Raw genomic sequence first — 25,913 nt, forward strand, 5'->3', positions numbered from 1 at the left:
TATTTTCTGGCAGAGTTTACAATGCAACATATTATATCGCTTAAAAGAAAGGCATCTCCCCACACTCCTCCCTCCCCTCATTCCCACCTCCAGAATTGCGCTATGGAAATTTAAACTATGTTGCTGAATTTCCTATGTCAGTAAAATACGAGCGGGAAGGAGGAGTGTAACAGCAGATTACGAATAGAGTTCTAAACTCAAGACCACACACACTTCTCAGGATGGAGAAGAAATAATAACGTGAAATTGCAATGTGATCATACAGAAAACAGTCTATTCCTCATCATCATGTGATAGAAAATGAGTTGTGAAGAGATGGAAGAAAACAAAACAAAAAAAAAGTAAAAAGTAAAAAATATATATATAGCGGTAGCCATTCGCACTGTTTGTTTGGAAACTTAAGTGCACCAATAATAAATAAATTTGAATTTTAGTTTTTTATAGATTACAAAAACAACAAAAAAAATTCTTATGTTCAGCATTATTGTAAACATCAGTACACGTGTAAAATCCAGCCAATGCTGACGACTTGTATTTCAGGCTTATTTAGATCATTCCCCCTAACTGAATTGGTGTAAATTCCTAACACAGATCCATACACGGCCGACCATATATTTGGCATCTGTCGTAAAATAAACCATTACAGTGCAAGCAAGGAATGCAAAGGATTTCTAGTGCAATAGAAAGACGACGCACAGGAAATATTGCTAATTAAAATCCGCTAAGATCCATGTGAATTCCAAGGGAGGGGGGGGGGGGGGGGTGTCACGATGAAAACCGTTTCTTCTTCCAAATACTCAACTTAATGCCCGGAGGTGTCTAACAACATTCACCCCCTTCATACTCGGCCGTATGGGTCTAAATCTTTGTGATCCGTAACTGTTGTAGTAGCCAAAAACTGGAAAGCCAAGATCCTATTCAGACATCGCTACAGGGAATTGTAGGCCATCGGTGAGGTCCTATAGCAAGATTGTCCTCGGGAGGCGGGTATGTATTAAGAAGTTCAGCTTTTTCAATAACAGTTTGGAAGAAAAAAGAAAAAAAAAAAGTCTACACCTCGGCAAGCAAGCACTGTATCTGAATCCATTGTCTTTCCTTTATGTAATATTCATGGATGTTCACGTTTAAGAAAATCCACCAAACTCAACGTGCAGCAACATGCAACTGTATTCCGACAAAGTGGAAATGGACTGAAAGCAGCGATCGATTTGATAGACGAAGGATCTTTATTAATAGATTCTGCAGATGACGCGAGTATGCTGGCGGACTAATATACAAGACAGAGCAGCTCCATGTACAAGTCTATCGGACAGTATGTAGTGTGTGTGTATTTACATGTACAGTGGGGGTGCACTATGCAGTCACAAATATAGAAATCGAGTAAAGGAGATCATACAAGTGGCAACAGTGTCAATTCAATAAAAGACCATTAGATAAACAAGAATAACAAACATGAAACAGAATGGCAACTACACGAAAGGAACCTGTGTGCGCATGTTGAAGACGTGGATCCAACGTGCCTCTCTTCCTCCATCCATCAAAGAGAGGACAACTGAACTCGCCTACTAATTGAAAGGTATATTGGATCTACATCTTGCCGACAATGGAATCGGTTGGGTTAAACCATGACTGTAAAGTTGTTCTATCACCATCACTTCTCCGAAACCAAACGCTCCTCATTTAACTCCGTGTCTGGAGAAAGTGGAGGCAGTAGAAGACTGCCTGGAAAACATGGATATAGCCTGGGGCTGTATCCAGGCTTCCCGAGACTCCCTAGAGCGATATCCTCCTTCTCCTGATACAGGGAGCTAGATGGCGAGTGTTCAGGTTCGGAGAAGTTGCCTTACCGGACACTTTCATGAAGTTCACAACACTACTCAAGGATATTAGAGACAGGCCAAGTATGACTCCTACACCAGTCTCTGATCCAGGACTATATTGGGGCCCATATTGGCAATAGGTTTTGATTAGCGTGCATGAGTATTACTACTGCCCCGGTTCAACTCTAGTCATCATGTAGCAACAAAGACGTTGATACCATTAAACTCTACAAACACCAATGATTTCATTACTGACACAGGTAGATAGAGGCAGAGTTGGACATAGGTTCACAATTGCTTCCTTGTCATTGCCATTTTGTTTCTTGTTTGTTATGCTTTGTGTCTTTACGACTTGTATATTGAGCGGCACGGTCTTGTATATATTGATGCTGTCTTTTGTGATGGCTTTTTTCTAGAATATATTCAGTCGCTTCATGTCTGATCTGTAGATCGTTTTGATAAAAGATCTGTTGTTGACCGAAACATTGACCGCTATTTTCTATCCACGTCCATCTTGTCGGAATAAATCTGCAGGTCGCAGCATTAGTTCTCCTAGCTGGATGCAGCAGATTTTCTTGAGCGTGTATTGGGGTTGTTGTCCCTTCCACGTAGCACTAACAATATTGCAGTTGTGCAGACTTGGTAGAAACAGGATACGCTGATGTTCAGCAGTCCGATTTCAATTTATCTAAGGAATTGTCAATTTTGGTTAAAGTCTTTTTGATGCGCAAGGCTGTGAGTCTTGCCGACGGGTTTTGATACCAGCATTCCTTCATCAGTTTAGCGAGTGATGTTAGCGTCTGATGGGGGAGAAACAAAAAACAAACAATGAGAATGCTGAAAACCATTAATATTCAAATGATGATATAACATTGAGGTTTCATATAAAGGTTAACATATAACACATATAACATGTATAAGGTTAACATATAAAATATGTTAACATAACATATAAGGTTTCAGGTGGTGGGACCAGAGCTGAAGGAACTCTTTTCCCTTCTCTGACCAATCAAAGCACACACACTACTCAGACCATGACCAGTCCCCTCCCGGCTCTGTGTCACGTGAAGAAAAGGCTGTCAAATGGAAGTCTATGGGGCATGTCTACTAAATACAGAGTGGGGGAGGATCTTGCGGCAGGGTCTGAACACTCAAGCCTTGACTGATAAAAACTTTTGACATGTCAAAAGTTTGTTTTCCTTGAAAGGTACACTTATTATATGAATATGGTAGCAATGACACTGTAGTTACCTAAAACAGTGACCAAAGTTGCAATATACTCAATTCTTTTGTTTTCTATGTTTAACCGCTTAACGACCGTGGGCGTACATTTACACCGCCACTGCCTGTGTCTTAACGCAGGAGGGCCGGGGTCCCGGGCTATAGAGCGGGCTAACGAGCTGACCTCGCTCCATAGCTGGTGAGAACCGGCTGCTATCTGCAGCCAGGCCCTCACCCTCAATGGCGGGCCGCCGCGATCGCCTGCCATTAACTCCTTAAACGCTGTGATCGCTGCGTCTAAGTATAAGTGACTGGAGCATCTCCAGTCACTTAGCGACTGGAAACCCCGCAGCGTATCTGCGGGGGTCCCGATCGCACTGTATGACTGCCGGGGAGGTCTGCTGCTTACCTCCGTGCAGTCCGATCTTCTTGTGGAGTCTGCCACAGGCAGGCTCTATCAAAAGATCGCCGATAACACTGATCCCCGCTATGCTATGGCATAGCAATGATGAGTGTTAGCAATCTAATTTGTAATAATGTTAAAGTGTAAAAAAAAAAATAATATTAAAAGTTTTAAAAATGCCCTATAGCCTCTCCCCTAATAGAAGTGAAAATCACCCCCCTTCCCATTTCATACATAAAAGACATAAAAATAATAAAGCTAGTTGACATATAATATACCGTAGCACGCGTAATCGTCCGATCTATTAAAATAATTATTCCCGCACGGTGAACCGTGTGAACAAAAACGGTGAAAAAAACCCTCCGCAGAGATTGCGCTTTAAGTCATATATTAATATATTTATTATATATATATATATATATATATATATATATATATATATATATATATATATTGATCAATATGTTTAATCTAGAAAAAATTACTAATAAAAACTAGAGATCATGACGCAAAAAATAATGCCCCCTATGACCCTGTAGGTGAAAAAATAAATTTGCTATAGAATTTACAATAGGGCCAGTTTAAATATGCCTATTTGCAAGAAAAAGTTTTACTGCTAATAATCGCTGTGTTCAGATTGACCTAGAATAAAGAGAAAATGTCAGTTTTTCCATAGAAGGACATTACTTAAACATGGAAGCCCCCCAAAAATTTGCGGAATCTAATTTTTTTGACCCAAGTTCACCCCATAAATGGTATTTTAGGAGTTCCGTCATTCCTTTTATGGCAGATTGAAAGAGGTCATTACACCTGCTCCTCAAAATAACAAGCCCTCACATGGTCCTGTAGGTGAAAAAATTAAAGTTGTGTCTTAGAAGGTGAGGAGGAAAAAACAAAAACGCAAAATTGACAATTGGCCCGGTGCTTAAGGGGTTAAATCAACGTTACACACATCGCCACTGGGGGGACATTTACTATGGAGTCTAAAACGTGCCATACCTCGTTTTCTTACCCAGTGTTTCACCCGAACAGGACGAATTCCCCGAACTTTTCATAAACTTGTGAATAGAATATGCACAAAAAATTGTGAATATTGTAATCTGTCAGCATTATGCTAGCAGCCAAACTGCCAAGCCCCTACTATACACATTGGGTGATGTGGTATTCATCCATACTGGAGCGCTTGCTTCTGGTGTAGATACTTACTGGGTCTGAAAACCATCTATTGGGAATGTTTGGTCTTTGTTGATCCACACAGACAACCTTCTTCATATCCTCAAAACTAGGATCATTGGGAACAACGTCATAAAACGGAGGTTTGTAGTCTTCAACGATACCTGAAAATAAAGGAGAAATTTCTGATAAGTCAAAGTCATTACAGGTTGAATAAAACACACGCCAAGCTGGCCTTCATGTTCTGGCACCAATATATTGGGTCATTAAATAAAGTTACAGTAACAGGACTCTTCACTTTCGAGGCTTCATGACTTGGTCTACCTAGAATATGTACCAGATACAACCATAGCTTATCATGTTGGGAGCATTGCGCCAATCACTTTGCACACAAGTCATGTCCAGGTCATACATTGTTTACTTCACCTGTCACAGTAAACGTCTCCTTTAACTCTAATGTTAAATATAACCTTCCCAAGGACATCCATAATGTGAGGCAGATAAGTCAGGGCTATTATCTAGTGGTATGGATGATTCTCATGTATTATATAGGTTTGGGATTGCACAGTGTGGACTTACTGTTACTTATTAGCCGAAGTTCTTTGAAGTGGCAAAAAAAAAAAAACACTTAAAACTGTACACTACTAGATAAAATCCCCCCAAAGTGTAGCCCCCCCCCCCCCAATCTACATACAGAGGCCTCATGCGGGAGCCATGAGCTGTATGACTGGGTTGTTTTCACCTAGAAGCAATGGTTATGGAGGTACACTACAGCTATACACGTGTATGAGGCCTATTGAATAGGGAGACCTTTGCAGGTCAATTGCTATACGGAAACGTGTCACACACATTAGTGCCATATAGTAAAATCTGTTTTCTCTAACATGCTTCTATTTTCTGACTTTAAAATTTGTTTTAGGTCATAATTTTTTTTTCATTACTATGGAGGCAGCTGTGTTACTCGAGTTTCTTCTCTGCTCTGACAACAGTATTAGAAAAAACATTTTAAAGTACGTTTACACGTACAGGATCTGCAGCAGATTTGATGGCGCTGATTCGAAGCTGCAGATTTGCTTTGAATCTGAAGCTCCAAATCTGCTGCAGATCCTGTACGTGTGAACGCACTCTTATAGCAGATACACGGACCCAGCAAACAATAGTCTGATTGAGTTCTATAGGAGAGGTTTCTAGGCATGCTCTGAGACCTCTGCAGACATCAGGAAGGGTATATTTGACCATCACCTATTATAAATGGCTGATCCTATGTAATAAATATACTGGTGTCACCTTTAATAGTAACCCTCTGGCATTATAAGAAAGAATCTCTCTACAGAACAGGAAATGTCCCATTACTATCAAGTTTAGTGGCCAGACTGAAATCTGCAAGATTTAAAGGGAATGTGTCAGTACGCGACACGAGCTAGAACAAATGGGGAGATGACCAAGTTCCAGCACACTCCTTTTCCTGCTCTGTCTCTACGAAATCTGGACAGCCCAATAGACTTGCAGTGAGAGTCGGTCCAGGTCACGACACAATACGCTAGACGTAAGCTTATTCCAGCTTGTTCTGATCGGTTGCAGTCTGAACACTCAGACCCTAACCCGTCAGACCTTTTGATGTATTTATTAGAGACTAACGAGACTCGAGCATGCTCAAGTTGGATTGTTTGGCAATTGAATACCGGAGGCTGAAGAAGTTGGATGCAGCCCTAGTTAGTTTGGGAAAACATAAATATGCCTATGGCTGTATCCATGTTTTCGTCAGCCACTGGTATTCAAATGCAGAACGATTGGACTCTAGCATGCTTATCTCCAGCCCCTATATGACATTTGTGTAGTGGTATTGGGAGAGAATGGGAGACTTTTTTTTTCTCTCTCTTTTTTTGCTCTGCACCTAGATGCAGTGACCCATGGTAGTCTCAGAGATGACAGACCTCTGTTCTGGAAACAGATACAGGTCTTGTCAATATTTCCTGTGAATTTAAAGCCTACAATGGATTTCTTTTTAATACTTTAGAGGTGTGTTACTGCAAACTTATTTAAATAAGGTTTTTAATTTATTTTTATATAATCTTTAATTTTATATAGCCATTTTAAAATTAACCAGAAATTTGCCAGTTTTTGATCTGAGCACTAAATCGAATAAGCAGACGCTTCCTGCATTCTCCTTTTCATACAGTAAAGGGTGACAGCAGTATATAAACTGGGATCAGGCCATTCACAATAGGTCACAGCTCTCCCTTTTTATATAATAAGCTCTGCACAGGACATCCCTAGAAATCTATATAGCATGGGGAAGATTTATCAAACATGGTGTAAAGTGAAACTGGCTCAGTTGCCCCTAGCAACCAATCAGATTCCACCTTTCATTCCTCACAGACTATTTGGAAAATGAAAGATGGAATCTGATTGGTTGCTAGGGGCAACTGAGCCAGTTTCACTTTACACCATGTTTGATAAATCTCCCCCATGATGATTTTCTCCACTAAACGGTGCATGTCGGATTTATGGACACTAATAATTTAGTGCCAACGTCTACAAGTTGGCAGAACTGACGCGGCAGACAAACACAGCAAAACAAAAACAGTAACACAATCCTTAAAACTGGGTGATAGTTCGACCCTGAATAAAACACAAGGAAAATTTAAAAGTTCAAAATAGCTGTGTGAGCCAACGCTTCTGAGAATGTCTGAGCCAGCAGAGGGAGGGAAGAGAAAAAAAAAGTGTTAACACGTGGTCTGAGGCTGGAAACACAAACAGCTTACCGTTGCTAACCATGCGTCTGGCAACCTCCCAGAGGACCAGGCCAAAAGCATAAATATCAACTCTTTTGTAAGAGTCAAAGCAATCCACTTGGATCGTCTCATCTAGGACTTCAGGAGCCATGTATCGCTTGGTTCCTACACGGGGGTTATTCCCGACATCGAGCTGGTTGGTTGATTGTGAGTGCATCACAGCCAATCCTGAAGAAGGAGAAGAGTCTGTAGTTAGGGATAGAATATTAAGAAAAAACAACAAACATACTCATATTATGTAGTTGAAGGAGGAGGAAAGAAAGGAGGGAACTAAGGGCCCTATTACATGGAGCGATAATCGTCTGAATCAGGCCAATTATCGCTCCGTGTAATAGAGAGCACAAGCAGGGAATGACAACGATCTGCTGATCGTCTCTTTTTAACCTGACCTAAAATCATTTGCACCGACCACACATCACTGTGTGGCTGATTGTGTTAAAAAAAAAAAAAAAAAAAAAAAATTGCATATATTACCTATCCATGGTCCCAGTGTTCTTCCGCCCCCTGCAGCTTCGGAGTCGGTCTATGAACCAACGGGCCGCACAGCCAATCACTGGCCCCTGTGGTCCCATCCAGTGACTGGCTGAGTGGCCTGTCAGTTCAGACACCCACTCCGAAGCTACAGCTGTGGCACTGGAAGTGAGCAGAGGACAGAACACCACCGGGAGCATGGAGCATCCACATAACCCTTGCTAAAAACTATTATACAGCCGTGTAATAGGCTCGGAAAGTGAGCGCCGATCTAGCATACAGCTCAGTATGGTGTAGCTGTGCTAGGACCCAGGGAATTATAGGTCCCACGCCATGTTAACAAAATAAAAGCATTTTCATGAAAATAAGTTTAAAAAAATAAATAAAATACAAGTAGGTAACAAAAAGGTATGTCCTGAATGCTCTTACTGAGACCTACGCAGCGGTGCCATCAGCTCACTTTAAGGTGGCCATACATATTAGACATCAGAATGCCAAATATTTGTTTGTCCAACAACCTTAAGGTCTTGATCCAAAGAACGGCATTATCAGGCATGTTAAAAAAAAAAAAACACAGCATGCTAGACCTTACTCTTCCGTGATGATTGATGAGTAAGATGGATAGATAATATTATAAATATATATATTATAAATATATAATTATATATTATAATATATATATATATACACATACACACACACATATACATACACACACACACACACACACACACACACCTTCATGACATTACAAAAAACAACTTTGCATTTCTTAGTCTTTTGTATACCAAAAAGCTAACTAAACAACATCATAAGAACAAGCACTGCCATCTGGTGGCCATTTTATGTATTACAAAGAAAATTACAAAAAATAAATAAAATACTTGTTCCTGTTACTTGAGGTAACATAATATAGCAAAATGCATAGTACCCATTCCAAATACATCTGGAATGTCTATTTTAACCCAGATTCCTGAACTGGCACATATGACTGACAACGTTACCTAGATCAGCTATGCAGCACTGTCCATTCTTCTTAACTAGAATGTTCTTGCTCTTTAAATCCCGGTGAGCAATTGCAGGTTTTCCCTGTGTACCGAATATCTCGACATGTAAATGCGCCAATCCACTGGCTATGGAGAGGACGATTCTGAGGCAGGTCACAGTGTCCAGCGTGGTTACTTGTAAGTAATCGTAGAGCGATCCCATTTCATGGTAGTGCGTGATTAACCACAACTGCGTGCTGGAGTTTCTGGAAGTCATATCGGAGGCAATGAAACCTGGTAAAGACAGAGAAATCTGATCTGAGCAGTGAGAAGACGAATAGATCATATATAACAGTTGCATATGCATCAAGGCTTCACTTCCTGGATAACATGGTGATATCACTTCCTGGATAACATGTTGATGTCACTTCCTGGATAACATGGTGATGTCACGCCCCAACTCCCAAAGCTGTGCAGCCTGTGGCTGCTGGAGAGGATGATGGCAGAGGGACGCTCAGTGTCCCCCTGCCTCACCATGTTATCCAGGAAGTGACATCACCATGTTATCCAGGAAGTGAAGCCTTGATGCAGTAGTAAGTGCAGGAAAAAAAAGCACTTTATGTGCATTTCCCATAATAAGTGTATATTGGGGATTTGTATAACTTTTGGGGGGCAATACAATACTTTAAAGGGGAACTCCGGATAAGAAAAACTTGTTTTCTATTAACCTCTTAAGGACGGAGCCAATTTTCATTTTTGCATTTTTGTTTTTTCCTCCTTGTGTTTAAAAGGCCACAGCAGTTGCATTTTTCCACCTAGAGACCCACATGAGCCCTTATTTATTGCGTCACTAATTGTACCTTGCAATGACAGGCTGAATTTGTGCATAAAGTACACTGCAAAAGCAGAAAAAAATTCAATGTGTGGTGAAATTGAACAAAAAAAACGCATTTTGTTTATTTGGGGGTTATTTGTTTTTACGCCATTACGCCATGGCCTGTAAAAAATTCAAACAAAAAACAAAAGGTGCAACAGCAACCCACAGGTGCAAGGGCTTACCGTATATACTCCTCCCAGCGTACACACGCTGCACCTGCTCTGTAGATATTAAAAATTTAAATATAAAAAAATATATTTATTTTTTTGTTGAAAAGTGAGGATCTTAGCAAACTATTTGATCAAACAGGGTGTACCGTGTTGCCACGTTAAGGCGTCCTCAGAGACATGGTCCCTACTCTAGCATTTTCACACTAGCAATGGCCTCTCCTGGGCTGAATAAGCCTACAACTGGGCAGATTGGCTCAGGAGCCAAATGATCTCTTTTATAGCAGCCTTGGGACATGGGTGGAGTGCAAGCCAACAGGAGGTAGCCACACCCCCCACATTCAACAGAAAAGGGAAATTTTGGCAGCACATCTACGACTCTGTTCACACTGCAGGCTGCACGCTATATTTTTTTTCCAGCCCAGGAGAGGCCATTGCTAGTGTGAAAATGCTAGAGTAGGGACAGTGTCTCTGAGGACGCCTTAATGTGGCGACATGGTACACCGTTTGATCAAATAGTTTGCTAAGATCCTCACTTTACAACAAAAATATATATATATTTTTATATTTTAATTTTTAATATCTACAGAGCAGGTGTTAGCTGTGTGTACGCTGGGAGGAGTATATACGGTAAGCCCTTGCACCTGCGGGTTGCAGTTGCACCTTTTGTTTTTTGTCTGTACTAAACCCACAAGCAGCGTGCAACCTGCAGAGTCATAGATGTGCTGCCAAAATTTCCCTTTCTTTCAGTAAAAAATTCAAACCATTGTTAACAAATATAAGTTCCTTAAAAATCGCTCCATTACCATGCTTATAGCGCTTTTATCCTTTGGTCTATGAGGCTGTGTCAGGCGTCATTTTTTGCACAATGATGTTTACTTTCTATCGGTACCTTGATTGCGCATATACAACTTTTAGATCGCTTTTTATTAAAAAAATTTCTGCGCAAAAATGCGCAATTTTGCACTTTGGGATTTCTTTGGCGCTTACGCCATTTACCGTGCGAGATCAGGAATGTGATTAATTAATTCATAGTTCGGGCGATTATGCACGCGGCGATACCAAATATGTTTATTTATAAATTTTTTATTTATAACATGGGGAAAGGGAGGCGATTCAAACTTTTATTACGGGAGGGGGCTTTTTATTAATACCACCTTTTCTTTTTTTACACATATACTAGAAGCCCCCCTGGGGTTAGGGATATTCCCCCTGGGGGACTTCTAGTATATGCACTCTGATCTCTCATTGATCTATGCTGTATATAGTTAAACAGCATAGATCGATGAGATAGGCACTTGATTGCTTTCGGCTACTGCAGCCGAAAGCAACCAAGTGCCGAGCCGGGATCAGCGCCATTTTTGCGGATACCCCGGCAGGTAATAGACACGGAGATCTCTCCTCCGGGACAACGTCCCGGGGTGGGCGCTCTGCCACTAGACACCAGGGACGGCTGCATACAAGTGATTGGATGCAGGTCAACTTTGACAGCCACCTCCGATTACTTAATTAGCGGGCACGGCGATCAGATCGTGCCCGCTAATAGCCGCAGTCCCGGGCTACACGCGGCACCCGGGATCGCGGCGGTTCAGAGCGGGGTCGCCGCTCTCAACACCTCTTGTGGACGCATGACAAAAGTACATTAAAAGTTATATAGATGTGTCTATACAATCTATTACCGTATCTGTGCGGTTCTGCCACAATGGTAGCTGATAGAAATCCAGGAAGTGAAAAAAATGGCCTCTGTGCCAATCCACATTGTCTCCTGCTCCTGCTGCTATCCCCCTTAGGAGACAAATCTTCCATGCCTCTGTCTTACATTGTGTGTGTTTGCTGAGATCAGGCTGATGATGCAGACAGGGGGCAGGGCGGGATTCAGAATCTCAGACTGGCCAGAAGCAGGTGTTCAGCTTCACTGATTGTGCGAAAGTCTACAGAGAAATTAGGGCTGTGTTCACACATGTTGGAGTGTCATTGCAGTACTGCAGCATCTGCACAAAAATGATGCAGTAACACAAATAGATAATGCTAAACAGCAGAGAGGATAAGAGCCGACACTGCCAATCCCACCTGCACAAAAAACAAGGCATAAACAGTATATCCCATGTAAGATAATAATCGGATAAAGTCCTTTTTGTGGGAATCAACTTCAAAGATAAAAGATGCTTGATCATAATATGTACGTGGAGACGGAAAAAAAAATTTACTTAAAAAAGTTCTTTGCTTTATTCCAATATCAGCGTTACAGGTAGAGAATACAGCGTGCTGTGTGGTGTTACAGGTAGAGAATACAGCGTGCTGTGTGGTGTTACAGGTAGAGAATACAGCGCTGTGTGGTGTTACAGGTAGAGAATACAGTGTGCTGTGTGGTGTTACAGGTAGAGAATACAGTGTGCTGTGTGGTGTTACAGGTGGAGAATACAGTGTGCTGTGTGGTGTTACAGGTGGAGAATACAGTGTGCTGTGTGGTGTTACAGGTAGAGAATACAGTGTGCTGGGTGGTGTTACAGGTAGAGAATACAGCGTGCTGTGTGGCGTTACAGGTAGAGAATACAGCGTGCTGTGCGGCGTTACAGGTAGAGAATACAGCGTGCTGTGCGGGTGGGACCACAATTAAATTATAAATTACTGCAAATAATTCCGTAACACAATGAAACTGCAATCTGTGAACACAGCCTAGATGTTCTGCAACAGATTTGGGCGGGGAATAGGCAGGGTGGGGGACTGTGATGAACAGCTGAGGGAAAGCATTGCATTCTGGAACATGTAGTACTGAGTACATTTGCTCAACCAGAAAATACAGAAACACAAAACAGAACAAAAACCCCCAAAACAAATGGATTTTTGGTAGTTTCAAAACTGGAATAGATGGGTAAGTATTGTTATATGCTTCTGCAGAAGCTTCATTTTTTTTTACCTCTACCCGGATTTCCCCTTTAATAAAACTTTTTGCCTGACTTCTCCTTTAAATACAATATACAATAGCAAGCAAAATGTTAGGGTCCAGTAATCCACAAAACAGAGGGAGCCAGGTTAGAGGCCCTGTATACAGATACTCAGACTGCTTCCACTATATGTACTATATGGGCCAATATGTGCATATAAAAAAACTCGTGGGCCTAAACAGAACACACAATACCCAAAAAAGCAAAAGTAATAAAAATAAGGGGGACAATTTTTTTTTTTTTTTACAAAAAACAAAGCACAGAAAGCATTATATTCTACAGACAGCTAATCCAAGGACTAATCCCTATAACAGAGTGTGACACATTTCAGAGACTTGTGTGATGTATCTCAAGTAGAGACTCATTCTGCACCTCACCTTCTGTTTACTGGTATGTGCAGTGTTAAATCTTAATCCCGCTATTTAAAAAAGTGAGAACCAGCAGCAATGAGGAGCCTGCCCAGACAGTACGAACCTGCTTGTAAAACAGGCCAACAAAGTGGAGCCGAGGTTATACGAAATGCTAGAACTAAGCCCAGGGCGCTGGAGGATGCACACACACACACAATTGAACATATTTTCCAAAATGGGAAGAGCAGGGGGGGGGGGGGGGGCGTCTGCGTCTCCAGGACCTAAGTCCAGGCAACAATTTCTTGCTTTGCTGCACTGCTGTCTGAACATGCATGGATATTTATGAAGGAAAGGCAAATCTAATGAGAAGGCAAAGAAAACAAAATGTCTGGAATGCAGGGTCTTTAAAACAGAACGGTGATTGGAAACAGTGGGAGCGAGGCTGTTCAGCAAGCAGCCAGGAGAGGGCGCGGAGAGCACAGGGGCACCAACGGCAAGCGGAGAGGGCGCAGGGGGGCGCCAACCGGAGAGAGTGCAAGGGGGCGCCAACAGCAAGCGGAGAGAGCGCAGAGGGGGGGGGGCAACGTCAAGCGGAGAGGGCGCAGGGGGGGCGCCAACCGGAGAGAGTGCAAGGGGGCGCCAACAGCAAGCAGAGAGAGCGCAGGGGGGGGCAACGTCAAGCGGAGAGCAGAGCCGGCAACAGCAATTGAACTCTTAAGGAGGAGGCAATGCATGGAGGAAACTGGTTTTGCCTTCTCCTTGAACTGGAGCTATGTTTTATTAGGCTTATAAATGTAATCGTAATAACTAATATTATAGGATTCAAATCCTTTTATTGTTCCAATACATGTTATATGAAAAATTAAGCAATGTTGCTCGATTAACCCCTTAAGGAGGCAGCCAAATCTTGTTACATTCTTTTTTTTCCTTTTCCTAGTTGAATGTTTTAACAAACAGTTGTACAGTGGATTAGCAAATGAGGCGGCAAATGAGGTTTTTTGTTGAGTTTAAATTTTATGGTATTAGTTTTCGTTTTAATACTTTTAGGCTGTTTACACAACTTTTTTTGTCCATTTCGCTGCCATTTTTTTGGACAGCCTTCATTTTGGCACCAAAACGTGTCCCGTTTATGCAATTAATGTCCCTCATTTGCATAAAATGGCCACATTTTGGCGCCAAAGTGACAGCTGTCAAAAAAAAAACCGGCCGGAAAAAAATTAAGTTGTGTAAACATAGCCTTAAAGAGAAACCCATGACCTTCCTTATGGGGAGTAAACTGAATCCAGTACCTGCCTGACAGCCTCTGTCAATTACAAAAAAAAAAAAAATCATCTTCAATGCTTGGACCCACCTCATAGTAACTAGGCATGAGGACAAGCCACAGTAGCACACAGACTGCCTCTGCCCTCTTCCCAGCCGCTCACACTTAAAGGGGTTATCCAGAGCTAGAAAAACATGGCCACTTACTTTCAGAGACAGCACCACTTGTCTCCAGTCCAAGTGTGGTTTGCTATTAAGCTCCATTCACTTCAATGGAACTGAGCTGTAATACCATACCCAAACTGGACACAAGAGTGGTGTTGTTTCCAGACGAAAGCGGCCATGTTTTTTCAAGCCTATATAACCCTATTAGAGTACCAGCGCCACTCCAGCTCCAAATAGCTACAGACTTTTAGTGCATGAGTTCGTTTTAAGAACGGTGGCTCCTATGAAGACCTATAGTTTTTTGGATTAGGTTTGCATATTCTCCTTCCCAGAATTCCCACAGGAGCATAAATAGCCTATAGGTCTCCACTCATCTCCTCAAGCAGAAGCCATACCCCTTTAGTTCCTGGACCTCAAACCACCACAGGAGAAGTGTGTGGTCTCAGCCCAGACCTAAGTCCAACAATCTCTTAGATTACATCGATTTTACTCTCGTCAGAAATCTATTTAAAGAAATGCGAGTTGTACAGTTGGCAGCGGCCATGCATATCAATTATAAAGAAGTGTTACGCACACCAGATTGACACCGGCAAGACCCGGGGAACTGTAGATTGGTACTTTTCCATTGACAGTAGTTGCTATTAAACAGTTACTAAAACAAGTAGCTGTCTCGCATTCCCATCAGCTATAACCATCTGGTGAGAAGGCAGGACAGGCTTCTGCTAATTAAATCCTCACTCTCCCAAACCCGGCGCTCGTCTCTGCTGTTCCCAAAAGGCAGGCCAAGAATTCTGCAACACTCGCAATAGCCCAGGCCCCGTTCCATCTACAGTCAGCGGTGGGATACGGCCATCATTCCGGATGTCAGACTTAATGCAGCAAAGCCTTTATAGTCTGCAGCCGACGAGGAACTTGTATACAGGCCATCGTGTTTCCTGTAATTGCTCACCTAGAATGTTTTCATGTCTTAACAGCACCGTGTTGTATAATTCAGTCTCCCTGAACCAGGACTTCTCATCTCGTGACGAAAAGATCTTTACAGCAACGCTCTCTCCCTGCCAGTGACCACGCCATACTTCTCCATAGCGGCCCTTACCTAGAAAAAAAAAACAAAAAAAACAAATATAAACATTAAATTTAAGTTGTTAGAATAGTAAAGAAACCCATCCCAATGAATTCAGATTTTATAAATAAAACTTTATGTACAGTATCTTTTTTGCATTTATAACATTTTTTACCATCTACCCTTTCAAGGGGTAATTATAGCACATACAAATTATTATCTGCTGAAACAGATGGTAATCGGCCAAGTACAACTGATAATCGTTCGGTATAATAGGGCCCTTAAAGCAACCATATATCTTGGTTATTAGCTATTTCGCACATTCCCATACACTTAGTTTGGCCAAGCGGGTTTATTTTCCTCTTCCCATTGGAAGTACAAACAACTACCATACACCTCTAGTGGCAGCTTGCCTCCCTGAAATGGTTACCCCATTGACAGTTTTCCACTAGAGAGGGGATAAGTATATGATCAGAGGGGTTGAACCACAATCTCAAATGGAGGCCCAAGTCTCCCTTTGTAATGGAGTGGTGGTCACCCTTGCTTATTGCCATTCTAATGTCTATGGGAGCAGCTGAAGATAGGCAAGTAAATCACTTGCATCCTTACGATCAGACACTAACGCCCTGTCCTGTGCACAAAGAATAATTGTTAATGCCTGGAATACCCAATACCTGTTTAGGGTGCGTTCACACCTACAGGATCTGCAGCAGATTTGATGCTGTGTTCAGTTATTTAAATGAAATCTGCTGCAGAAAATCAGCTGCAGATCCTGTAGGTGTGAACGCACCATTAAGAAAGAAATGGGCATTGAAAGTCTACATTCCGAATGCTTCTTTCCACCATGAAAACATACAGGTCCTTCTCAAAAAATTAGCATATAGTGCTACAGTTCATTATTTTCCATAATGTAATGATAAAAATTAAACTTACATATAGTTTAGAATCATTGCACACCAACTGAAATATTTCAGGTCTTTTATTGTTTTAATACTGATGATTTTGGCATACAGCTCATGAAAACTCAAAATCTCAAACAATTAGCATATTTCATCCGACCAATAAAAGAAAAGTGTTTTTAATAATAAAAAAAAAAAGTCAACCTTCAAATAATTAATGTTCAGTTATGCACTTAATACTTGGTCGGGAACCCTTTTGCAGAAATGACTGCTTTAATGCGGCGTGGCATGGAGGCAATCAGCCTGTGGCACTGCTCAGGTGTTATGGAGGCCCAGGATGCTTTGATAGCGGCCTTAAGCTTATCCAGAGTGTTGGGTCTTGCGTCTCTCAACTTTCTCTTCACAATATCCCACAGATTCTCTATGGGGTTTAGGTCAGGAGAGTTGGCAGGCCAATTGAGCACCCTAACACCATGGTCAGTAAACCATTTACCAGTGGTTTTGGCACTGTGAGCAGGTGCCAGGTCATGCTGAAAAAATGAAATCATCTCCATAAAGTTTTTCAGCCGATGGAAGCATGAAGTTCTCCAAAATCTCCTGATAGCTAGCTGCATTGACCCTGCCCTTGATAAAACACAGTGGACCAACACCTGCAGCTGACATGGCACCCCAGACCATCACTGACTGTGGGTACTTGACACTGGACTTCAGGCATTTTGGCATTTCCTTCTCCCCAGTCTTCCTCCAGACTCTGGCACCTTGATTTCCGAATGACATGCAAAATTTGCTTTCATCAGAAAAAAGTACTTGGGACCACTGAGCAACAGTCCAGTGCTGCTTCTGTAGCCCAGATCAGGCGCTTCTGCCGCTGTTTCTGGTTCAAAAGTGGCTTGACCTGGGGAATGCGGCACCTGTAGCCCATTTCCTGCACACGCCTGTGCACAGTGGCTCTGGAGGTTTCTACTCCAGACTCAGTCCACTGCTTCCGCAGGTCCATCAAGGTCTGGAATCGGTCCTTCTCCACAATCTTCCTCAGGGTCCGGTCACCTCTTCTCGTTGTGCAGCTTTTTCTGCCCCATTTTTTCCTTCCCACAGACTTCCCGTTGAGGTGCCTTGATACAGCACTCTGGGAACAGCCTATTTGTTCAGAAATTTATTTCTGGGTCTTACCCTCTTGCTTGAAGGTGTCAATGATGGCCTTCTGGACAGCAGTCAGGTCGGCAGTCTTACCCATGATGGCTGTTTGGAGTAATGAACCAGGCTGGACGTTTTTAAAAGCCTCAGGTATCTTTTGCAGGTGTTTAGAGTTAATTAGTTGATCCAGATGATTAGGTTAATAGCTCGTTTAGGGAACCTTTTCATGATATCCTAATTTTTTGAGATAGGATTTTTGGGTTTTCATGAGCTGTATGTCAAAATCATCAGGATTAAAACAATAAAAGACCTGAAATACTTCAGTTGGTGTGCAATGATTCTAAAATATATGAAAGTTTAATTTTTATCATAACATTATGGAAAATAATGAACATGAACTTTAGCACTATATGCAAATTTTTTGAGAAGGACCTGTATCTAGGAACAGCAGTCTCAACCCCGTCCATAGAATAGCCCACCAGTCATTGGCAGACTGGGTTTACTCTATCCGTAAAGGGGTTTCCCAACCTATTACGCTCAGACTAAAGTAACTTATCAAGCTAAACTAATTGTGTATCATTGTATCAAGTATTTTGGCAGTAAAGAAAAGTTTATTTATTTTAACGGGACTCTGTGATTCTTATCCAAGCACCTTTTTCTGTGGGTGGCAGTACCAATAGTCCGGGTGGGTCGCAGCTCCACTCTGGACCACCGTGATAAGTACCCAAGGGACCCCTAAACAGCCTGGCAGGGTACTGACCACAGGGGAAAGGGTATAACCAGCCCACTTAAAATAAAAGCAGGTGTGCCATCATACATGTGTGCCCAACCGGCACTGGCCTCACGACAGCATAACACATGGCTGGGATATATCTCGACCGCCCACTACACTAGTGGCAAGTGACCGGTTGTGCCACCCAGCAGAGCTGGGGCACCACACCATTCTTGGTGGCCTATTATCAGGAATAAGTATAATGTAACAGTCTATATTTCAAAGGGGCTGTCTGTGAAGCAGAGAAGGTCCTACCTCGTTTGGTCCCTGGTCCACCTCAGTATACCTTCCAAAACAAGAGGCGGTAGGGAACAAGTCGTGATCCTGTCCAGGAGAAACCACTCCAGCACACAATGCCCAATAGCTGCATGACATCAATCCCCACCTTCAGCTTGGTACCCAACCCCCTCTTGTCTTGGATAGTAAACAAAGGTGGAAGTGGAGAGCAGGGAAGCAGAAAAGAACCTACCTGGACAACCCCTTTAAAACAACTCCCCCATAAACATGCACACTCAAGTAGGGATTTTGAATTTATTGGGGAAAGAAATGTAAACAGAGGATTGGGCATATTGAAATGAGAAATCCCTGATCCTTCTTCCCCGACATCTGGAGAGGATGGTGTTAAGGATAGATCGCTGTATGGCTCTACAGTGGCAAGGCTGGAGGATAGAATTAAGGGCCCAGCCATTTAGTCTCCTTTTCGTGAAATATGTGATACTACAACAAAGCGTATATCTGCCATGATCCACAGAGGACGCATGAAATAAAACCTCAGCTTAATATGAACTGTTGAAACCCAATCTCCACTAATGGGGCTCCAGCATTGTAATCCGAGTCTCCTGGCACTGCCCCACATTTCTAAAGACACTGAACGGTAATACGTCTTACATTATCACTCCATGTCCGTAAACCCTGAACCCCTTTGCCAAGAATTTTATAAACCGACACTCATTAAAACGTTGGGACTTTGCACAATAGGAAAATCCTTGCAGGTATACAGTAGTGAAAGAAATCGGGACCATGCCAGTGCTTTGTTCCAGGACTTGGCTGCTCAGCGTGCCCTTCACAAGGCGGTGGAATATAATGCAGCTTTTGTCAGCGGTTCTGACTTTAACAGTCTAGCAGATATATCCTCTCCAGATAGGCTAAATTTATCTGCTTAAAACTAGGACCTGCGTCATGAATTTTTAGGTGTTGCTGCAGAAATCCAGAAAGCAAGTGAAGTTCTCCTATTAACATTTACTGTTACTGAAAGTTTTTTTTACCCTAAGTAGTTTATATAATATTTCAATAAATCCCATTCCCCACTATTTAGAAAGACTCGAGGCACCAGTCCAATGGCGCCATCTACGTGCAACAATGGAAATGTGTGGTAGCCCTGCAGTTCCTTTAAATCACTAAGAAACTGTACTCCCACTGGAAGTAAATGAAGCAACGACAAGCATATACTACCAATGCTCCATTAACACTGGGGAACAAAGGACCCCCAATTCTTGCGGTTCGTGAGGGCTCCAGCAGTCAGACCCCCACTGATCAAATAAAATCACTTATCCAGTGGAATTACTCCTTTAAAGGGGTTATCCAGCGCTACAGAAACATGACCACTTTCTTCCAGAAACAGCACCAATCTTGTCTCCAGTTGCAGTGGGGGTTGCAGCTTGGTTCCATTGAAGTTAATGGAGCTTAATTGCGAATTGCACCTGCAGACAAGAGTGGTGCTGTCACTGGAAGAAAGTGGCCATGTTTTTGTAGCGTTGGATAACTCCTTTAATAACTGCAAGCAAAAAACTAGAATAATAAAATAAAAAAAATTATATTATATATATTATATATATATTATATATATATATATATATATATATATATATATATATATATATATATATATATATATATATGCGAAGAAAACATGCATCAGTACAAACCAACACATTCAGCAAGGGTAATCTGGCGAGCCACTGTTCTCTGCACCAGGAAAGGAAGCCCTGAGCCGCTGCCAGATGTACACGAGTGATCCAACAGATCCTGAATAAATATGGAGGAAAGACAACATTTTACTTTCTACATTTGATAAGTTTTGAAAGTGCAATAAAGGCAGCAGAAAATTAAACAGACGCTTTAGGAAACTGAACTACACCCATCTAGCGGATTGAAATAAAATCAGTGTTATCACCAGGTGGCACAACTGCACATTCTAACATTTTACCAAAAAAAGAAAAAAAACAAAAAAAAAACAGAAAAAGGTTTAAACTGCGTAGATATGTACACCAATGGAAAGGGTGATGAATTAAACGGATACCATCTCTTTATTACATTACGGTAGTATCGATCATCAATCGACATCAGGTGTAGTGACCCCCTTGCTCACTGGCACATTCTCCATACGCCCTAATTGACTGACAGATGCATTGCAGTGTATGATGGGTGCTAAAGTAGAGTATGGAGCTTCACACTCTAAGGATAGGGCAAAAATGTGTTAGAGTCTCTAAGTTGCGATCGCTGCGTGACACTGAGAAGCTGCTAGTCATCGCATGAGTGAATTTAACCCACACGTGATGAGCGCAGGTTAGACCCACCTCTTCACGACTTGGGATAAGATGTGGAATCTCAGGAAGGGAGCAGAACACTTTAGCAGTGTTCTGCTCCACGGCCAACCCGTTTAAAGGGATAACCAATATAGTTGCAAATTCCCTTCCCGTTGTTGACAGCTCATCATCTACGCTACCAACTCTAAATGCAATGAGAAGCCCTATCTATATTAGTTTCGTTGGGGATGTCCCTTGAAAATAGGTTTGTCATGATAAGTGCCTTTTTAACATTGTGCAGTGCCCACTACGGGGACAAAAAAAAAAGAAAAAACACATACTTTGCTTCAATGAAGCTCCCCTTGTGATGTCTTCCAGTTCCCTCATCTCAGTGGAGACAGCCCGCTCAGCCAATCCCTGACCGTGGCGGGACACCGCTGCAGTCAGATTGGCTGAGCAAGCTCTCACACAAGTAGGAAGAAAAGCTACGTGTGGGGAGCCCAAAGGAGTGAGGTAGGGGAGTATTTTCTCTCCATCCTTTCAGTTTTACAATTCCAGCACAATATAACGAGAGACATGTGGAATAACTAACAAAATTAAAAATATTAGACAGTCAACAGGCACGGGTAACAGGGTTGGGCAAAGTGACAACCACAACCAGGAAACTGTACCCTGCACAAGCGCCTTACACGGTGATGAAAATAAACTTTGCGCTTCACCTTGACGGTTAAAATACAGAATTTAGGCAAAACAAAAAATAAAAATTACTTACTGCAAGTGTGCTGTCCCCCACATTGGATGCTATTAGCCCGTCTATAGTCCCATACTCTGCATCTCGCGTGCTCAGTCGTTCCATGTGACGTTGCTGAATTTTTCGGAAGACCAGCAGGGCCACAACAGAAAGCACAATGAGTACAATCACTGGAGCCAGGACAAATATTGCTAGGGTTTCCACACTGTAATTTAACGCCTCGCCATGCGGCGACTTCCCTAGATGAAAAAAAGAACAGAATACTCAATAACCATTGCATAACAGAGCCATGTGGAGGAGAACACTATCACTTATTACACGTGTCTATATGGAAGCAAAGAGTCCTTGAAAGAACGCGCTTTCACCTCGGCTACATTACTGCAATTATCCAGTAAATTGCTGTGTCGAAGGATTTTTACGGCTAAATCAAATATTTAATGGCTCGGCAATGCTAATCCTACAGAGAAACAAGGATCACACAGCCACACATCAGGGCATCTACCTCAGAAAAAGCAAAAAGCTTGAAAAGGAAACACTATCATGCTGCCTGAACAATGTCATTGGAGCAGACCCGGCGGTTTCTTCCCACCCCACAAGCCTTGACAGATACAACTTTCATTTAGTTTGGGTATAAGGAAACATCTATTAATCAAGGCAACTGGGGTGGGGAAAAGCCACTGGGAACCACCCTTATGACTCCTGGTTTCTTTAAAGGAGTCTTAGCAATCCTCTCTAATTTAATGGATGTTAACATTATAAAGTGGGACAACTCCTATGAGCCAGAGTGGAGAGACACTATTAAGTAGCTGCAATCTCTCTGGAACACTTGGGAAAATTTATCATGTCGGTGGTCACATGTACTATATTTGCCCAGTAGTGGCCACTGTGGGGTACATAAGCAATAAATGGATTCTACCTCCCGCGATATCAGCTCTTTTTTTGCACTGGGTCGATACTTTGAAGGAGTCGCCCACTTGTGCAAGAGAGACGTGATCTCAGTGCTGAGCTGGTAATTGTTAGGCTCTTTAATAAAAATTCAAACACCCAGTATTGAGTAACTGCAAGAATAGCAATTCCATACTAGGTTATTAAAGTCGCCCTTTGTTATGACAACAGTTAAATAACAGAGATTTCCACTTCTTTTGGTTTAAACTGGAGACTAGAGATGAATGAACCTCAACCTCATTTGATTACCGATGGCGGAAGTTGGATGCAGCGCGGAAAACATTGACACAGCCATAACCTGTACCCATTATTTCCAGGATTCCCTTAGGCTGCATTCAACTTTTTCAGCCACTGCTAATCAAATGCAGAGCATTTTGGTTAGGACAAACCCAAGCGTTCACTCATCTCTATTGGAGACCCATAAGGGTATTCCCCGGTCCTGATTTTGCAATTACCCCTTCCGTAGGACTAAAGATAGACATCCACTTTCAGTAAAGGTCAGCCTGTAAATTCCCTCCCCCATACACACGCCCAAATGTTCAAGTGTTCTCAATTGGCAAGGGTAAGGGTAAGGGTATACTGCAGCCAGACAGCTCTTCCACCTGCTTATTGTTCCCTGGATTGGTGGGGATCTACGCCCCCCTAAAGAACAAAAAAAAAAATGGACACGAGCTATTGGAGCTGTAATGGAAACCATATTGTTAGTCATCCATTGCCAACCAAAAATGTTACAAAATGCACCAATTCGGGAATGGGTGGTGTAACACTCCATATCTGAGCAGCCCAAAGATGTGTAAGGTCTAACTCACTGCGTATAAATCTAGTAAAAGGTGGTTAATGGTGATGGCCATACTGGTGGTAACCCAGTCTTCCCAGAACAGATTCGCATCACGAGAGTAGTATCTAGTCTATCCAAACCTTTCTGAAGATAAAGGACTTGTTCACTGGTGATTAATTATGCCATTTTAGATCAGAGAAGACAGGCCCCTTTAAGGCTTTCTTTGTGGATGTTTTTGAAGCGGCAATTTACGAACAGAACTAATACTCAACAGCTACAAATCTAAGTTATTGGCTTATTATAGGATTTTTCCCACTTTGTCGCACAGTATAATCTACGTAACAAGAACTGACAGTTTTATATTGAAGAGTAATTGAAGAATGTTTTATTCTTCGGAGTAGATTATATATTTGTGCTACCTCCCGGGCTGACAAGTCAGACAGCGAATTATGGAAATATTTTAGCGCTGAAGAATGCAAATAACTATAATCAGATTACTAACAAAAATATATAGACATCAGAAACCGGAGGATTGTAATAGATCAGCGACCAATTGAATGGTTAACGCAAAAATGTCGCCATGTGTAGAAAATCACCACTTGCGACATGGCTTAGCAGGCTTTAGCCCTATGCCAAGATTTCTATTACACGAAAAATCGTTATATGGTTCGAATGATAATCGAAGTGATAATCTTATTGTGTGTGTATGCAGGCAATGATCAAACGACTAACGAAAATGTGTTCGTAAGTTGTTGATCACATCTTTTGAGTAGACAATAAAATATTTTTTTTGTATGTACACAGTTTGTTCGTAATTACTAACATTTATATACTAAAGTAAGTAACGACTATCGTTTTCTGTGTTACGGGGAGTTTGCAATCATTTATCGGAGAAAACTAAAGATCGCTTAGGACCCCAAGACTAGACTGGAGCTGACTTCTACAGTCTACTCAAATCATGAAACTCAAATCATGAAACACAAACTAAGGTTCCCTTTACCACCCAACAACCCTAAAGCAGCATACAGCCTACCGTTAAAGAATCTGCCATTTTTAAGATCTGGCAGTTGGAATTTGATCAGGAGTACGAACTTACCTCTCCCTGTGCCCGTGGTGATCGGCTGAACCGGCCTCGGGACCCCCGCCGGAAGGCATTTTTCCCCCCAAGTTGTGATGATGTCACGACTTTGAGAAAAATGCATGTCCTGGCTGATGACTGGTCGCTCAGTCAATCACTGACTGGCTCAGCGGCCAGGCCATCAGCCAGGTTGTGACGTGTCAGCGCTGGAGCTCCCGGAGGCCAGCAGGGGTCCCGATACCAGTCCTGCTACTCACAGCGGGCATGGGGAGTGGTGAGATCATACTCCTGATCAAATTACCCCAGCTGCAAGTCTTAAAAAATGCGGACTTCTCCTTTAAACATAAGCACCATCTTAGGACCTATCAATATGGGCCAAGCGGGTCCCAATAACAAAGTATGATCTTGTTGATTGGTGCTTTTTTTATTCTTTACACGGCTCGATTATGTAGACTGTATGCAAACTGATATTTATCAAAGAAACATTTCCTTTGTTGGCCTCTGTTATTACACATGTATATATGTAGGTTGTATTGCACTCTGTAAATAAGGTCATATTTATTGGAATACATTGGCACACCTGCAGAACAGTATGCCAAAGTAGCCACAGACCATTTGTCACCAGTTTGTTTACTGGGTGTAATACGTTGGGTGGAATGGTGTCGGCCAAGACGCTCAATGACGGTAGAGAGGCAGCCATATTACTACACAGGAGGAAAAATGGTGGACGGATATAAGGCTGGGTTCTTGGCAACACTGGGGTGTATAGTTTACCTGTGTGGGTGGGCCTAAGAACAATGTACTATAAGTAGGCCTCAGTCTCTGCACTCTGAGATTAGAGTGGCAAAGTTGTAATAAAGACATTGAGGGAGATTTATCAAACTGGTGTAAAGTGAAACTGGCTCAGTTGCCTCTAGCAACCAATCAGATTCCACCTTTCTTTCCTCACAGACTCTTTGGGAAATGAAAGGTGGAATCTGATTGGTTGCTATGGGCAACTGAGCCAGTTTCCCTTTACACCAGTTTGATAAACTAGTAATATATATAGTAATGAGAGGAAATATAACCTTTACTTGGCAAGTACGCTGTAATGTTCATGTTGCAGAGATCACTCTGACAGCACTCCACGGCCTGGTCAGGAGATGGCGGAGTCTTGCAGGTCATTCTGCCTTGCTCGTAGACTTGAAAGCAGCCTTTCTGAGAAACCAAGAGGCCATCGTTTATACTGAGGGAGGCGAAGCACTGCTGTCCGTAACAGTGGTCTCCGCTGCCGCATGACATCCCCTCGCACACACATTTATATTGGCCGGAATTCACTTTGACCTCCTCATCTGT

The 25,913-nt window shown here is 42.2% G+C and overlaps 1 protein-coding gene across 2 annotated transcripts in view; it reads right to left on the minus strand.

Moving 5' to 3' along the window:
• Nucleotides 1-418: 418 nt before the first annotated feature.
• ACVR1 (activin A receptor type 1) overlaps nt 419-25,913 on the minus strand; it is a 62,857-nt gene continuing 37,362 nt past the window's right edge. Inside the window, exons 3-10 of one of the 2 annotated variants that reach the window (XM_069982733.1) lie at nt 25,652-25,909; nt 21,799-22,016; nt 20,427-20,526; nt 15,583-15,729; nt 8,888-9,163; nt 7,383-7,580; nt 4,651-4,781; nt 419-2,620 (exon numbers count right to left, since the gene is read on the minus strand). In XM_069982733.1, the coding sequence (XP_069838834.1) occupies nt 2,486-2,620; nt 4,651-4,781; nt 7,383-7,580; nt 8,888-9,163; nt 15,583-15,729; nt 20,427-20,526; nt 21,799-22,016; nt 25,652-25,909 (1,463 nt within the window). In that variant the 3' untranslated portion in view covers nt 419-2,485. Of the gene's footprint in view, nt 2,621-4,650; nt 4,782-7,382; nt 7,581-8,887; nt 9,164-15,582; nt 15,730-20,426; nt 20,527-21,798; nt 22,017-25,645; nt 25,910-25,913 lie in introns of both variants that reach the window. The other variant, XM_069982731.1, reaches the window with a different exon arrangement.

The sequence above is a fragment of the Dendropsophus ebraccatus genome, chromosome 9, assembly GCF_027789765.1.
Source record: "Dendropsophus ebraccatus isolate aDenEbr1 chromosome 9, aDenEbr1.pat, whole genome shotgun sequence".
NCBI lineage: Eukaryota > Metazoa > Chordata > Amphibia > Anura > Hylidae > Dendropsophus > Dendropsophus ebraccatus.